At 37.5% G+C, this 17406-nt stretch overlaps 2 protein-coding genes across 7 annotated transcripts; one reads left to right on the plus strand and one right to left on the minus strand.

Moving 5' to 3' along the window:
- The first annotated feature begins 1395 nt into the window (after positions 1 to 1395).
- On the plus strand, positions 1396 to 3638 carry LOC122318263 (transport and Golgi organization 2 homolog). Of its 2 annotated transcripts, none has more exons than XM_043135486.1 (6): positions 1396 to 1792; positions 1915 to 2024; positions 2120 to 2303; positions 2486 to 2692; positions 3055 to 3246; positions 3346 to 3638. In XM_043135486.1, the coding sequence occupies exons 2-6, from the start codon at positions 1942 to 1944 to the stop codon at positions 3481 to 3483; spliced, it is 804 nt and encodes a 267-aa protein (XP_042991420.1). In that variant the 5' UTR covers positions 1396 to 1792; positions 1915 to 1941; the 3' UTR covers positions 3484 to 3638. The 2 variants fall into 2 exon arrangements, with proteins under 2 accessions (XP_042991420.1, XP_042991421.1); XM_043135487.1 differs by having other exon boundaries at positions 1772 to 1796.
- Positions 3639 to 10048: 6410 nt separating this feature from the next.
- Positions 10049 to 16819, minus strand: LOC122318262. 5 transcript variants are annotated; one of them, XM_043135482.1, is made up of 7 exons: positions 16505 to 16819; positions 15576 to 15729; positions 14595 to 14669; positions 14406 to 14450; positions 14003 to 14065; positions 12207 to 12634; positions 10049 to 10922 (listed from the first exon to the last, which is right to left on the minus strand). In XM_043135482.1, the coding sequence occupies exons 6-7, from the start codon at positions 12482 to 12484 to the stop codon at positions 10256 to 10258; spliced, it is 945 nt and encodes a 314-aa protein (XP_042991416.1). In that variant the 5' UTR covers positions 12485 to 12634; positions 14003 to 14065; positions 14406 to 14450; positions 14595 to 14669; positions 15576 to 15729; positions 16505 to 16819; the 3' UTR covers positions 10049 to 10255. The 5 variants fall into 5 exon arrangements, with proteins under 5 accessions (XP_042991416.1, XP_042991415.1, XP_042991419.1 ...); XM_043135481.1 differs by having other exon boundaries at positions 13998 to 14065; XM_043135485.1 differs by having other exon boundaries at positions 14361 to 14450.
- Positions 16820 to 17406: the final 587 nt, after the last annotated feature.

Below are 17406 nucleotides of genomic sequence, written 5' to 3' on the forward strand. Positions count from 1 at the left end.
ACTACATCTGCCGACTGCAAAAAGTATATCTCTAGCGGTAAAGGTTATGGGTTTGAGGATTCAAATTTTCTTGAGTCTAAATAATTTTTAAGGGTTATCGAATTTAAATATATATATTTTTTAAATTACTTGAAATACACTTATAAAAAACTTATTACTGAATGTCTGTGCACTCTCGAGATTGATTGGAACGTTGTTTTCTTGAACACTCGTGCAAAAAATAAAATTAAAAACTCAACCATGACAAATTCCAAGCATTTTATCTCCCAATTTTCTTAATCAACATCACACAAGGTCCTCTAAACATTCAAAAATAGTACACCTAGGGCCTAAGATTAAAAAGAGCTTTTCCAAACATTAACGCTGCGAGCATGGACAAGCCTTAAAATTAGATACATGTTAATAATTACAAGAAATTATTATTTTCAACATCCATGGTAGTGATTTTATCATACCAACAATTATTATATTTTACACAAATGTCTGCAAACTATAAATCTCAATGTTTCTAACATGGAAATTACTAGAAACAATATATATTATCTCAAAATTATTTTACTTTATCAAGGTCACTATGTTTAATACGTGAAAAAAACAAATTATACTATTTTTGCTTTGAGGGCCACTATGCAAATAAAATCAATCATAAAAAGAAAATTTTTTCCATACTTTCAATTTTATATACATAACTTTACGTGTTGATGTATCATGCTACTTAAAAATGTAAACATTTTAATTTTAAATTAGAAAAATATTAATAAAATAGAACTGTCACTTAATACTGTGCATAAGCACTACTCATCATAAAAATAAAAAAATAAAAAAGAAAAAATAAATCATAATTGGGCGGATCAACAATCTCCAATATAGGGTTTTAAATACGAGATAAAATGAATTATATAAGAATTATTGAATATTCAATATTAGTTATGAAAAATTCTATATACAATACTGTCATCACTTTTATCCTATTATATACGATGTGATGTATTTATTTATATTAAATAATCTTTTATTAGATAAATTTTTATCAGTTAATGATTATAAATATATCATATTTTATATAATAAATTAAAAATGAGATGAGATTGTGATATATGACATTACTTTTTAGTTATATAACACTCATGTACGAAGGACTTAAATTAATAAATCCATACAAGAAAATAGTTTAAAAATGCTATATTATAAATGGGTTTTTTTATTAATAATTAAGAAAATATTTTTTAATGATATTATGAATTTTCTTTTAAAAAATTTTCAAATATATCGGTGGATATAGCACTGTTCAAATATTTTCCTTGTTTGGGCAGTTGCAAGTGGCAATAAAATTTCGCACGAAGTAAATGCCTGGCGGCGCCTCAGTTTCTAAAACAGTTAGTCAAACATCCACCGTACGTACCCAGCCGTCACCGATCTCCTTAAAATTAACTAGCCGCGACGTCGCTGATTTCGGATTTAGACCCCGCTAGGGTGTGAGCCTTGCGTGGGTAGGGTCCTGAAAAAGTCATTCCTATCAGCATCCAGAGTACTGTAGCAGTTGGAGTTGACAAATTGATGATTCAGATTACTTTTTGGGTACTTATCTAAAAGGGTGAAAGAGTTTTTTATTTGACATCTTTTTAGCAGATGCCACCGACGATCTAGAATTCTAGGTTCGGCCATGGCCACCTGTTTTGTACGGAGCTACAGCACATTGCAATAGATGCAGGCAAGCAAGCAGCAGCAGCTCTTAGTTCAAGCAGCCTATAAAGTAAGAAACAAGGGATCAGCCAAAAACACACCTGCAAAAGCAAGTGAATATTCTCATTCAACTCTTCCACAAGTACTCTTTCTTAGTGATTACTATAGGGTTTCTTTCGTTTTCAGCAGTGACTAAAGGCTAGCCAAGCTTTTCAATCTGTTAAATTGCAGAATAGTTGAGTTTTCGAGTTCAGAACAATGTGTATAGCTGCGTTTGCTTGGCAAGTCCACCCGCTCTTCCCTTTTCTTCTCTTGCAGAACAGAGATGAATACCACAACAGGCAAGCTAATACTGATCAGTCTTCTTGCTTTTCTTTGTATTTGGTTTGAATTGCGGGGAACATAATTGGATTGGTGTTTTTGTGTGTGCATGAAGGCCTACAAAGCAAGTGGCATGGTGGGAAGGTGGTGATATACTAGGAGGGAGAGATGAGGTTGCAGGAGGGACATGGTTGGCTTGTTCAAGAGAAGGGAGGGTAGCTTTTCTAACAAACGTGTTGGAGCTTCATAATCTCCCTGAGGCAAAGAGTCGTGGAGACCTGCCTGTGCTTTTCTTAGAGGTACATAATGTTATTTTGAATAACATAATCAAAGATCTATATCCCCCAAGTCTAATTACTGCCCATTTTCATCGTTATCAATAAGATATATAGCCCAATAGGTCTAATTTAAATGTAATGGTTTAATTGATTCACTTTCTATTACCATTGTTATTATTTTCTTTGGCATGGAATGAATGCAGAGCACAAAGACTCCAAAGGAGTTTGCAGAGGAATTGATAACAGAGGCCCATCAGTATAACGGCTTTAACCTCATTGTGGCTGATATCTCTTCCAAATCCATGGTTTATGTCTCCAACAGGCCGAAAGGAGAACCCATTGCCGTTCAAGAGGTTTCTCCAGGCATTCACGTTCTTTCAAATGCAAAGCTCGACTCCCCATGGCACAAGGTGAGAATTTTCACTCTGCTTGAAATTGGAACTAGATTCAACATAATAAGGAGAGAGGAGACAGTGCGGAGTTGGCTGGTAAGAATTGAAGGTATTTTTATAGGATGAACAAGACTAGAAGAAAGAGTTGAATGGTAGCATTCACATTGGATAGCTATATAATATCCACCTCAAACACAAGTTATATCTAGAGAATGACCACAAATTAGATCAACATAGTCAGGGTTCTTCCCTACGTAACGCTGATTCTTGCTTTCTTATATATAATTTGAATATGAGATTTGCATTGTGTTTAGAGTTAAAACTCAAGAATTCTGTTATGATATATATCATCTTAAATTACCACTTATTCATTTGTGCAGGCTCAGCGCTTAGGGCCGAGTTTCAAGGAACAGCTGTGTCAATATGGTAAGGGAGAGGTACATGTGAAAGATATGCTTAAGATGCTAATGAGAGACACAGTTAAAGCAGATGAAAGCAAATTACCTCATATTTGTTCCCTCGACTGGGAGTTCAACTTGAGCTCCATCTTCGTTGAAGTTGACACCCCACTGGTAAATATAAGTTATAAGCTATATATATTATATACACTACCTGCAACCATAGAAGTTTCTGAGTTGTGCTCATCCATCTATCTTCTGGTGCACGTACAGGGACCTTATGGCACTAGGAGCACTGCTGCATTAACTATAAAAGCAAGTGGGGAAGTGAGCTTCTTGGAGATGTTTCTTGACAAGAACACTTGGAAAGAAAAAACTGTTAGTTACTACATTCGGAGGCCGAAGTCATAGATAGAGAGATAAAAAGCAACTGAAAGCCAACGCCAAAAATAAGAGCTGGCTCATGCATTATTTATTGACATGAAAGAGTTATGAATGTAAGCCACTTGGTCGATGTGTTTGTTTAATGGTGAACGGCCTATCTAGTCATATCAAATAATTCTATCGATTATAGACCCCTTCCCAAAGAAGTAAAACTTCAAAGAATCAATAACGTTTCTAATGCCTGTCTTCCTGAGATGCCCAGTGCAACAGAGAACACCCAGATAGAAATTGGGAAAGGAAAGCAACATAGTCAGCAAAGAAAAAACAATAATGATGGAAAAAAGAAAGAAAAATGCATGTACTTAAATTACTAATAACAAATCCCTTTCTTAAATCTAGCCCGCTTGTTGAGAATAACAGACGCCTTCCTCCGAACAACGGCCCTCGATCTCTTTGGATATACCAATAAGGACACTAGGGTTTTGCACGCTTGATTTGATAGAAATGCACTCGAGGAAATTGCCAATGGAGGAGCTGGTTTAACATGCTTCTTTGGCGCAGGAGTCCTAAAAGGCTGAAGCTTATAGGGAAGAGGAAGGGTTAGTGGCCGGCTTTTCTCTGTTCAACTATCCAGGATTTCGAGGTACTCTTCCTCGGAAAAGCGATGGAATATCTTCAATATCATCTGAATCCCAACAAATAGCAGTATTTTTTCCTCTCTCTTCCTCCCCAGTGTCGTCTTTTTCATCATTGGCTAAACAACGATTTTTACTATCCGTCAAATCTGTAAATGAATTGTCTGCGATGCTCGTGCTTGTCCTTTTCAAGAACAAATTAACACCACAGTCCGGAGGACTATTGGCGTACCGGCCCGTGGATAACGAAGGTGCTTGAGCGGTCTTCTCCTAGTCCTTGAATGCGCCAAGCAAATTTACCCTTCCATTTCGTCTAAAATTCTCTCTGATGGGATAGGAAACACGGTAATATGGCCAAGGATCTGCAATCAGTTGTCTGAACTAGGCTCATTAAATTCGAACATGTGCTAGTGTTACTGAGATGCACTTCGATGTCAAACAGAAATTTCAACAAACATGTGGTCTACTAAAATGTGAACTTTCCATACTCCCAGGCTGAGCAACTGTCGTTTGGCTTTGTAGAGTTAAAATGTTAAAATCTTCATTTTCATCAAATCTCAAATAAAGGTGGTTTTCTATATATGATTCCACGCCCTAATTACAAGATCGAGATGGATTAAGCAACAGTAAGCACAGTTTAACAGTGACACAGAAACAAGAATCCAAGCCGAGGAAATGAACTAGGAGTGATTCGGGATCAAACATGGGACGAGTCCTATTGAGCCAGCAGCCCTGCTTCCAAAGCTGAAAAACGCTCCGGCTTCCTAATCAGACGACATCAACTCAGCTGCTTCACCAAATGGCATCACCACCTCAGCTAAAGATAGACAGTTGCTTCTCCACGTCAACTGCTCCTTTAGAATCCTCTGGAATAGCTTAGAATAGGCTTGGTACATGCCCTCTTGGCACGATTGTAATATCCTGGCAGTCACCGTAATGTATCCTGCTGCAAATGGTATTGCACTGCAGAGCACACCATCTGCTCGTACAAATGACAGAGTTTGTTAGGATTCTTTGTATATATATACAACTTGTACACAGCTGATTTCATCAATGAGAATTCAATTTTATTCTCTCATCTCTGAAAACTCTTAACATGGTGGTATCAAGAGCTAGAATTGACTAACGTCTCTTCCTCATGGCCGGCGAAAACATTCCCTCCTCCTCTGAAAAAAATCCCCTCCCCTCCTTCATATTCCAACTCCCAAGTAACTTCTCCCACATTGTTTCAGTCAAGCTGGCTCAGACAACTATCTTTTCTAGCGTGCTCAAATAATTCCTTACCTCCATGGCCAAGATCTTGATCAGTTCATTGATGGTTCAACTCCTCCTCCACCTCCCATGCTTCCTTCCCTCTCCCTCCCAATCTAGAACATCTATTCCCCAACCAGACCATCTCTACCTTCAATGGCGTCGCACGGACCAGCTCCCTCTCAGTACACTCCTTTCCTCCTTAACTGAACCCATTCTTGCCCAGACCATTGCCTCCCGAACCTCCCGTGAACTATGGGTCAATCTTGACACAATGTTCACCTCACAATCTCAAGACAAGATTTTCCAAATCCGCCACCAGCTCACTAATCTTAAAAAAGGTTCCCTCTACGTCACAGATTATTACCGCAAGGTTCATCTCCGAAACAATGATGGCTGCTGGAGAGCCTCTACATGAGTCTGAAGTTGTCTCTATCTCCTCAATAGCCTCAACTCTCAGTATGAGTCATTTGTTGTATCTATTACCATGCGACCCACTCCTATAAGCTCAGCCGAACTTTTCAATCTCCTCCTCACCTTTGAAAGTCGCCTCTCTTTTAACTCTATACAACAAGGTCTGCTTCCAACTCCCTCTGCCTTTGTCACCACCAACTTTTCTCCATCCAATACTCCTCGTGAAGGCTGCAGTGGCCATCGTGGCGGTCGTTCTCGTGGTGGTCGATCCTCCTCATTCTCTCAAAAACCACCCCCAAATTCAAACAAGCCAACCTATCAAGTTTGCAACAAGGTGGGTCATGTAGCACTTCAATGCTATCATCGTTTTAATCAAGCCTATCAATTTGACCCACCACACTCTCTTTCTGCACATTATACCAGTTCTCCTTCCTTCTCTGATTCGGCTTGGTATCCAGACTCTGCAGCCACAAATCATCTAACATCTGATCTTCAAAATTTGAATCTTTCATCTGAGCCATATTCCGGTACTGAATAAATTCGTGTTGGTGATTGTACTCCTCTTCCAATCTCTCATATCGGTGACTCTCAACTTTCCTCTGCTTCTTCAAATTTTTTACTTCGTAAAATGTTGCATGTGCCTCATATAACCAAGAATCTTGTGTCGGTCCAACAATTTTGTCATGATAACTCTGTTTTCTTTGAATTTCATGACTCTGTTTTCTTTGTGAAGGGCAAACGGACGGGCACTCCCTTGCTCCAAGGACCAACCCATAGTGGCCTCTACATTTTTTCCTTCCCCCGCGTCAGCACCATCTGATCTTGTTGCTTTTGTTGGTGAAAGGACCACCTTAGCTCAATGGCACCACCGTCTTGCCCATCCAACTCTTCGACTTGTCTCTCAAATCCTACGCACCAAGTGTTTGCCGTTTTTTCCATCTCAGCCAAATTTCCTTTGTTCATCTTGCCCTCTTGGCAAGTGTCGGAAACTTCCTTTTAAGTCTTCTGTTAATTGGTCTTTAAGAACTTTGCATTTAGTTTTTGTTGATGTTTGGGCCTTGGGGTCCATCCCCTTATCTATCACAAGACGGTTTCAATTATTAAATATCTTTTGCTGAAGATCACAGTAGATGTACTTGGTTTTATCCTCTTGATTCCAAAGGAGATGTTACCTCTAGTTTTCTTCTTTTCTAAACCCATGTTGAACATTTACTCAATGCTAAAATTAAAACCGTTCAAAGTGATTGGAGTGGTGAATTTCAGCCTCTAACCCGTCTCCTCAATGCTCAAGGCATTTCACATCGTCTCTCTTATCCACATACCCACCAACAAAATGGTGTGGTTGAGCGAAAACATCAGCACCTTGTTGAGATGGGCCTCGCCCTTTTAGCAACCGCATCACTTCCCTACAAATTTTGGGCCGATACTTTTCAAACCGTAGCTAGCATGTCTCATTAATTTAATCCCATCTCCATCTCTAAAAAACAAATCACCTCACTTTATACTTCACAAAAAAGACCCAGATTATTCATTTCTAAAGGTTTTTGGATCCGAATGTTGGCCCAATCTTAGGCCCTACGATAATCACAAAATTCTTTTTCGCTCATCATCTTGTCTTTTCCTTGGCAATAGTACCATTCACAAAGATTATAAGCGTCTTCATCTTTCTTTCTTCCAATAGGCTGTATATCTCACGTGATGTCATTTTCAATGAGAACTCATTTCCTTCATTTTTCACAATCTGAATCTCCTTTGCCTCAATCCATTTCAACCACACATACGGTCTTACCCATATCCCTTCTTTTGCTTTGGGTCCTTCCCCTCCCAACCCATCGTACAGCCCACCTTTAGATTTAAGCCCACTCCCTAAGTAAGGCCCACTCCCTTCTTCTTCCTCCCCTACCTGTGATTCTTCTTCCATTCGATCCCTTCCTTTGGACCTTTCTCTTCCTGATTCCATATCTCACTTACCATCAAATCCTCCCAGATCACCCATAATCACTCACTCCAAAACAAACTCATCTCGTCTAAAACAACTTTTCGATAGCCTTATCCCCTATCCCCAGCCACGACATTGTCTCATCACCTCCATTCAAACACCAGATGAACCCGCATCTTACACAACTGCTTCCTGATTTACTGAATGGTGCAATGCCATGAGAAATGAATTTCAAGCTCTACTAGAAAATCACACTTGGACTCTTCTTCCTTCTCCCCCCTTATCTAATATTGTTGGTTGCAAGTGGGTCTTCCGAACCAAGCACCAAGCAAATGGGACTTTCAACCGATGGAAAGAACGCCTTGTAGCCAAGAGGTTCCATCAACAAGAAGGACTTGACTACTCTGAGACCTTCAGTCTGGTAGTCAAGCCCATTACCATCTGTCTCGTTCTTTCTCTTGTCGTCTCCAATGGCTAGTCACCCCGTCAACTAGACATCCATAACAAGTTCCTCCATAATGATTTACATGAAACTGTCTACATGGCCCAACTTATTGGATTCATGCACCCTGAGCATCCACATCATGTTTGCCGTTTGCAAAATGTCATTTATGGCCTCAAGCAAGCTCCATGTGCATGGTTTGCACAGCTCAGCTCTCAATTCTGTGAGTATGGTTTTCTTCCATCTAAAGTCGATCCTGTCAACGGATAGCTTTGCTGTCCACACTTCTTTTCTTATTTTAGCCAGCAATTGTTTTCTTATTTATTTATTTATTATTCTGTACAGTTAGCATACATTATTTGACAGATTATAGTTTACATGTATAGGGCTAGAATCATGTGGGAACTTATATGCTTTCCATGTATAGCATCCTTGTAAAGTCTATATCTAATATACAGAACTGAAGGCCAATTATTCGGCTATTCACACTATTTTGACATGGTATCAGAGCTTGCTAATTTTTTTCTTCCCTCAAATTTTTTCTCTCTTCTCGATTTTGGAGCTTCTGTGTTTTCGTCAAGTCTGGGTGCACTTCCAATTCAATTTTAAATTATGTTCTTGTCTATGTGGATAATATTATCGTCACTAAATCTCAAACCTCACAAATTGATCACCTCCTTGGCTACCTTGGCTCTGTGTTTCCCATTAAAGACTTGGGACAACTGTCTTTTTTTCTAGGAATTGAAATTTCCTATCTACCCGATGGCATTCTTCTTTGCCAGTGAAAATATATTCGAGACATACTCTCCCGAACCAACATGCTTTCTACCAAAGGGGTCACTTCTCCAATGGCATCCTCTACTCGACTTTCCATATCCGATACCCCAGCCTTCAACGATCCCACTCTCTATTGGAGTTGTGTAGGCAGCCTTCAATGCTTGTCTTTAACAAGACCTGACCTTGCTTTTGTCATCAATAAACTTTCCCAATTCATGCATAATCCCAAAAACTCCCATTGGCAAGCTGCAAAGCGTTTGCTTTGCTATCTCAAACAGCTTTTAAATTTTGGCCTCTTCATTTCTAAATCATCTTCTCTTCAACTCCAAGCCTTCTCAGATGTCAATTGGGCAGGTTATCTCGATGACCGCTGCTCTACCAATGGTTCTTGTATCTATTTTGGCAAAAATCTAGTCTCTTGGAGCTCCCTCAAGCAACAAACTGTTGCTCATTCTAGCATTGAGGTCGAGTATAAGGCCCTTGCCAACACCACTGTTGAATTGCTTTGGATTCAGTTACTGCTCAAAGAATTGTGTATTTTTATTCCCAAACCACCTATCCCTTGGTGTGACAATATCGGGGCTACCTATCTCTCCATAAATCCAGTTTTACATTTATGTACGAAACATATGGAAATTGATTTCCATTTTGTGTGTGACAGGGTCACTACCAAAGCTCTTCAAGTCGCCTTTCTACCATCAAAGGATCAATTGGCCGACATCCTCACTAAGCTCCTGGTCTCAACTAGATTTCATTTACTGCAAACGAGCTTCACTGTGGTGGACACCCCGTTAGGCTCGAGGGGGCATATTGAGCCAGCTGCCCTACTTCCAAAGCTGAAAAACACTCCAGCTTCCTCATCAGACGACATCAACTCAGCTACTTCACCAAATGGCATCACCACCTCAGCTAAAGATGACAAACTGCTTCTCCACGTCAGCTGCTCCTTCAGAATCCTTTCGAATAACTTAGAATAGGCTTGGTACGTGCCCTCTTGGCACGATTGTAACATTTTGGCTGTCACTGTAATGTAGTCTACTGCAAATGGTAGTGCACTGCACACCATCTGCTCGTACAAATGAAAGAATTAGTTAGGATTTTTTGTACATATATATACAACTTTTACATAGCTGATTTCTTCTATAAGAATTCAATTTTATTCTCTCATCTTTGAAAACTCTTAACAAGTCCAAACTAGAAAATGATAGAACATCCCTAAATTACAAATTTACAATGTACGCATCCCTGAAACTCTCCCTACACAGTTTCCTCATGGGAGCATTCATCTACTGAAGTATAACAAAATCATAACTTTTGATACCATCGGTATCCGTCTAAAGTCTAAATACAGAAAGGAATCGTCAAATTAGTAAATTTTTGGCTGCTATCTTTCTCCGATGCCTCAGCAATTTCCTTCAGACTAGTCCAAGATTTTCGCCTTCTTTTATTTGACGTGCTCACAGTTTTTTCTGCATCTGTGGGGATAAAGTTGTTTTCAGGTCCAACTGGTTTCTTGGACATCGATAGGTTTCTCTTTCTCCTCCTTCCCTCCAACAAAGTAGTAGCAGTTCTCGCCAACGGAGTTATGGGACTATCTGTCGTAGGAACCTCCCTGGGATATGCTGGTGAAGCTGTAGCAGTTCTCGCTAAAGGAGTTATGGGACTATCTGCAGTAGGAACCTCCCTGGGATATGCTGGTGAAGCTACCCCATCGGTTTTATTGATACCATCTTTGCTTCTGGTGCCCTTCTCCAAGCTCGCACATTTCTGAGGCCTGGATTTTGCAGGTTCTGATTTTGACGATGCTTTAGCCTTTGAGGGACATATCTCTTTCATATATCCTTTTGGGGTCCCTCTCCTCATATTACAATGTGAACAGAAGAGACATTTGTACACTACATTGTTCTGCATAAAATTTTTAGTTTTCTTGCTTCTGCACTTTGCCTTTGCCTTATTCTTTTCAATTCGAACGGTGCAGTTAAAACCCGGCTGAAGAATTGTTTCACATCTGTAATAAAATTACATGGCAATCAGGGTTTATTACTAGAAAAGGAAACATATAAAATTATAAGTTCAAAAAGCAATTCAAATTAAACCATAGATGATAGAACCCAAACCACTCGAGCTACTTTTAATAAACTCCCATTGTTCGTGCAATCTGAAAGTGGTACTGTACATCCTTTTAGGAAGTATACTGCATGGTCTTTACTTATGTTAACAGGATATCGACATAAAAACATCATACCATCCAATATTCTCCACATAACGTGAGAAGTTAAAACCATAAAATCTTAAAATTAATAAGGATAGATAACAAGACAACTGACACATACAAATAACCGGTTGAATAACTCACTTTGATACATCATATTCAATCAAGCATTTGAGAACAAAACTTTTGGTTGAATCTCATTATAATGTGGATTACATGATATTATAATGACTCAATTCTATAACGAATAAAAATAAGCTAAGCTGGTCAATGCCACATGGAAGACTAGAGAGAGAAAGCTCGATAAAGATTCTCTAGTCAAATCAGACGTGATAACAAAACCAAGAAGTGTGAATACGGGCCTGGTATTCAGATAGTCCTTCCATAATAATCAGGTACATGGGGTATAACGCAAGCTGACAACAATCCACATCTGCCTCCGAATTTGATTTCCACCAACAAGATATGACTATAGTCTCCTTTTACGCTTTTTTTTTTTTTTTTTCCTTTTCTTTCTTTCTTTAAGAACTCCTCCATCTAAACACCCAAAGATTCTATATAGATATCAGCACAAACCAACTAGACATGTAACATGACCCTTCCCCTACATAAAACCAATTCTACCATTCAGCCTAGTCTGGCTCTCTAAACACAGGATAACCAATCTGAGTTCTATGTTTAGTGGCAACTTAAAAATTCAAACAAACAATGAATTTGTAAAGGAAACAAGACTGTCAATAAAACATCTCATTTATTTATTTTTTTTATTTTTTTATAAGTAATAAGAAGATTTTATTCATACGAATGAAATAGGCATAGCCAGTGTACACAGGAAGTATACAAAAGAAAACATCTCATTTATACTCTTACTCCTTGCTTATCATAAGTGCAAACACCAAAACAGGTAATCATTCAACAAGAAGAAATATTTCTATCTACATGTGAATCCAATATTCAAGAAAGATGTACATATACATCAGTATGAAACCTAACCATCAAAACTTCAAAGCTGAGCCAATACTACAACAACAACTACAGAGAAACAAAACAACCATGGAAGAATTCAAGTTACAGACAAACCTCTCACAAGAAAACAGTGAAGGATCAGGCAATAAACCCATGGCCTCTCTCACAGTAGCCAAACGATGCCCAAAAAAAGCACCTAGAGAAGGAATAGCAGCCTGTCCACTGGTCCATGCCGATAGCTTCTGCAATTGATCAAGTTTTAGCATGGACCTGGAATTGTTGGAACCACCTTTGACTTGCTTTCTCCCAGTGATTTCTTCTCTAAGTGAGATCGAATTGTGAAACCCTGGTGGAAGACTTGGTGCTTTCTTAGTCCCTTCTCGCTTGCCCATGGTTTAGTTTGTTTTGCTTTCTATTCTTTCTTGGGAATTTTATTGAACTCTTGGGTGGAAATTACCAACACAACGTAATTGACCAAATCAATATACACAAGGAGTCAATCCGAACCCCTTCAATGTCATTAAATCTTCAATACTTCAGACCTACAGTCAGATACAATGCAAAAACAGAATAGTATACTGAACATATATTATCATATAAATCAGATAAACTGCCATTCAGCCCGCACTAATCAGGTAGTAACTGCAATGCGCCAAGCATTGCTTAATTTTAGAGATGAATATTAGCAACCGTTTGAATATTATTAAATCTTTCTATACAAATTATTCATATTTTAAACCTATTATCTCATTTGGACACACTTTTTTATAATTATTAAATATTTTGACAGTTTAAACTAATAGTTTCATATTCAACAGTTTGAATATTATAAAATATTTCTATACTAATTATTCATATTTTAATCCTATTATCTCATTTGAACACGCTTTCTTTACAAAGTTTCAAGTGGTGCATGAAATTATCAAATGGAAACCAAATAATAGTTAACCGAATGGCGGTGCAATGGTGAACTTTAAATGTGAAGAGGCAACCGAATAAACCGGCAAGCGGTTTTCTGCATTTCAAAAAGTAACCAAAGACGCGTTTTTCTTTCACTCTTTCTTTAGAAAATTGCATTTCTTTCTTTCACTTTCTTCTTCGCTCTCTCTCTCTCCAAATAAAGTGAGGCCAGGCCACTGTACTTTCTACATTCAACTGTTTTTCGGGTGTGGAGGTGCTGAAGTTCAAAGGAAAATTAAACGGGTGAGTCTAACTGACTTTTGTGTGTTTATGGTATATATAGCCTATCTATGCATTACACATGTTTGTTCATAGTCCTAAGAAATGAAGTAACTGATACCATAAATTAATCATAAAACTTAAAGATATAGAACTTAAAGATTCATAAAACTTAAGGGTTACAATTAAAACTTAAAGTCCCAATGATTGCAGACATATGATGTGCAGACTCGAACAAATTTTTCTTTTTTAGGTTCATTTGTTCTTCATTTAGATTACTTTCCACACAGTCACAGGTCCCAATTGATGTTTGCAGGAAATTATAAATTTATGAGAAATTTTAAGAATTTTCAAAATTTTAATGTTTCCCAAACATGCTCTAAGACTTGCATGGATTTTATAACTAATTATTTGGGCCAGGTATAAGCGTCCATATGTGAGGGTATTCTTTTATGGGAAACAAGTATAGATGATGAGTGGCTATTAAGAGTATTTGGGAAACAAGTAGATGATGTTTGGGTTGTTTGAAAAAAAGTCCCAAATGCATGACATGCCTCATAATCACCAGAAGGACCCTTTTGAGCTAGTGATGATATCTTACTAATAATATCCTGAAGCAGACAAAACAAAACCTCTTAAGAAATGACAGAACATATAACATGCCAAGTAAGAAACTAAAATATAAAATGACCATGCAAACTTCTCGGATATCCATCCGGTTATTACCTTACCGGTTTGTATGGGTACTGTATGAGGGGTGAAGTTACCTCCAGCGGTGTCTGCAGCAAATGCACCTTCACAAAAATTTCAGATGTGAGAAACAGATAGGAATATTTTTCATTCTCTTTCTTGAAAAATACAAATTGTCATGTGCTTTTAAAAGCATTAAAATTTAAATAATCTAGAAATGGGATAAACACAATCCCTCTGATTGAGCCAGATCCTACAGAATAGTAAGAATTGGGACGTTTTCAGGTCTGAAGACCAGGCTGATGCACAACATTGTAGATCTGCCATGCATCTATGACAAATTCTTTGCACAGTAGAGGGCACTGCATATTTTGCTAGCAATAGATGCATAATTCATACCTATCACAACATAGACTAAGTAAAAATGCAATTCAAGGAGCAGACCTTGACTCCAGCATTCTTTATCAACTGCAGATTTTCAAAGCTTCACTGCGTTGGAATAAAAAAGCAACAATAAGCTAAACTTATTCCCATTACGAAGCTTCAACAACACAAACATACACCAAACTGAACTAAATCCAGCAACATTGAAGCCATAAGAATGCCCAGAAAGATTAAAACTGATTTATTTACCTTAAAATACTTCTCATCTGTCAAAACACTAAGACAAGCTGCTCCACCTTGCTCATAAGCTAGGCCAATGTCAACCTATCATGAAAAACCTTCAGACCGATTGACGTAAAATATAAAATTTTAAAAAGAAAAAAATAAATAAATACAACCTCAAATTCTGGAAATTCAGAAAAGGTCCCAAGTTTCAGACAACTCATACTCCCCTTAACTAATCATTTTATATAGGCTTGCAATTACAATCAAAGGGAAACCAAAAGCCATTTTAACAACCTACAATCCTTAACTGACCTTTTAGGTATGCATATTGATGAGAGTGATGCCCATTAGTAAAATAACAAATACCTGAAGCGGTCGCTATGGTTTGGCCCTCTTAGAGCATTGGCAATGGTTTCTTCATCTTCATATGTAAAATTACATCTTTTGAAGATTGATTTTGAATATGAAGAAAAATTCCTGCATTGGATTATGTATTTTTTGACCAAATAATAATAAAATATTATTATTACTTTTTTTTCCCTAAAATTCCTAAGCTGAGGGTGGTACGTTCCTCATTTACTCTCTTTTTCCATGTTTCTATTTTTCTTGTGTTATTTATGCCTATACGTGAGTTTTTCTTCCACAAGCTGTTGTCCCCAACATTAACGTTACTACAATCATGTACCCAGAAATTAAATAATCATGTACCCTCCCTAACGTTACTACAAGAAAACGAGACCATTTCACGAGGAAGATGAAGGGAACTTGAGAAATATTACTATAGTCATCTTCCTACACAAAATTGGCGTGTAGTCACCAATCTGCTTTGTAGATGACAGAATCTATCATATATATTCAGCAATACATAGAAATCCACACATACTCTATGTGTGGTCTAATTTCATACAAATTCACAACTTAGACAATTATATTCCATACAAATTAGACATCCAAGTCCAATAAATTCAATCTACCATATATATTCAGCAACACAGACACACATACTCTATGATTTTAATACAACTTGGCAGCTCCACTGCAGCTCCACAGCAGCTTCACTGCAGCTCCATGGCAGCAGCAATCAGCTCCAGAGCAGCTCCACAGCAACAACCACCAGCTCCACAGCAGCTCTCAACAGTTTCAAAAGCAAATTGATGCGCTGGGTGGAGGACAGCAAGTCATTGGGTGAACTTAGCTTCCAGGTAAAATAAAATAGATGTATCCATATACAATTATGCATTGAATATATTTTTAAGTTCAATATGCAGTTAATTCATGGATTACCTTTTCAGGCTGCATGAGCTACTTTTTCATTCCCAAAAGCCTTCTAACATATTGATATAGCACATGCTCTCTCTCTCTCTCTCTCTCTCTCTCTCTCTCTCCTGCAACATAGCTATAAGCTAATAGAGAATTTTCGAAAATCTCTGCCAAAGTAAGCAACAATCTTCTAACTTAATCCACATCACTGGCGTAACTAAGATGATTAGCTCCCAACAATTAATACAAGCAATCTCTTTCTAGAGCACTAAGAATGCAACCTAGCCCCAAATCAACTCTATTCCGAAATGTAATTGCTGTCCCACCTACCTTCCGAAGTCGGTGCCGGAAAGGATTACTTTACTACTAGAGATTTTCTTAAGTTGGATTCTCGGAGATGAGTACAAAAAACCCCATCAACAAAGTACAGTGTCTAGAGATAACGATAGGGACAGAACACTCTTAATTCATGTACAAGATCAGGGGAAATAAAAAAAAAAAAAAACCGAAGAACCAACCCAGTTTTCTCTATCTATCTCTATTCTCAATTCAATATTAGGGGCAATCACATAAAAAAAAAAAAAAAAAAAAAAACCTTAAAAATTTCTAATTAGGCCAAATAACACAGAAAAAAATTCTGCAACCAAATCCACAAATGGGCTACACGAAATCACCTTTTGGGCGAGAGAAGAGGCCGCCGTTGATGAAGAAACCACTAGAAAATTGTGGGCGTCCAAGAGAGAAAACAGAGCAACGAGAGAGAGAGGGGTGAAATGGGTGTCGAAGAGAAGAAGAGAGAGCTGTTCGGATGGAGAGAGAAGAAGAGAAGAAGAGGAGAAGAGAGAGCCGTTCGGGGATGGAGAGCGTTCGGCGATGGAGAGAGAAGAGAAAAGAGAAGAAGAGAGAGCGTTCCTGGATGGAGGCGTTCGGGGATGGAGAAAGAAGAGAAGAAGAGAGAGAGGAGAAAAAAGAAAACAGAGTAAAAAGAGCCGTTCGGGATGGGAGAAAAGGGTCCGGCTTGGGTCCTGTGGTAAAAATAACAGGAAATTTCCTGTTAGTAAAACTGGTGCCGTCTCTGTTTTTAAGTTCTAGCTTTTTTTTTTTTTTCTTCATAAGTTACAATATCGATTTCAAGTAAAGAAATATCAATATTGAATTTAGCTAATAAATAGCAATATTGTTCATGAATTTTTTTTTAAAAAATATCGCCTAAAAGGCTAAAATATTGCTCACCATAATCTGTTAATCCATTTAGATAGTAAAAATATTTCATCTTATTATTATAATTTTTATAAATTTTTATATAAAATATAATAAACAATTTAATTTTTTTAAAAAATTTTAAAATAATAATAATATTAAAAAATAATATTCTAACAATATTTTATTCAACTTTTATTTAAAATCATCTCATCTTACTATCCAAACTTTAAATCAAATGTTTTTTTTTTAAGTACTATCTTTATTTACAATTTTACTATTTTTATTTACAATTTTACTTACATAACATGTGTCAACTACTAAAGATAGTAAAAATCTTAAAATTCAAATTAAAAAAAAATCTTACTGAATGGGA

This window comes from Carya illinoinensis, chromosome 8 (assembly GCF_018687715.1).
Source record: "Carya illinoinensis cultivar Pawnee chromosome 8, C.illinoinensisPawnee_v1, whole genome shotgun sequence".
In the NCBI taxonomy this organism is placed as follows: Eukaryota; Viridiplantae; Streptophyta; class Magnoliopsida; order Fagales; family Juglandaceae; genus Carya; species Carya illinoinensis.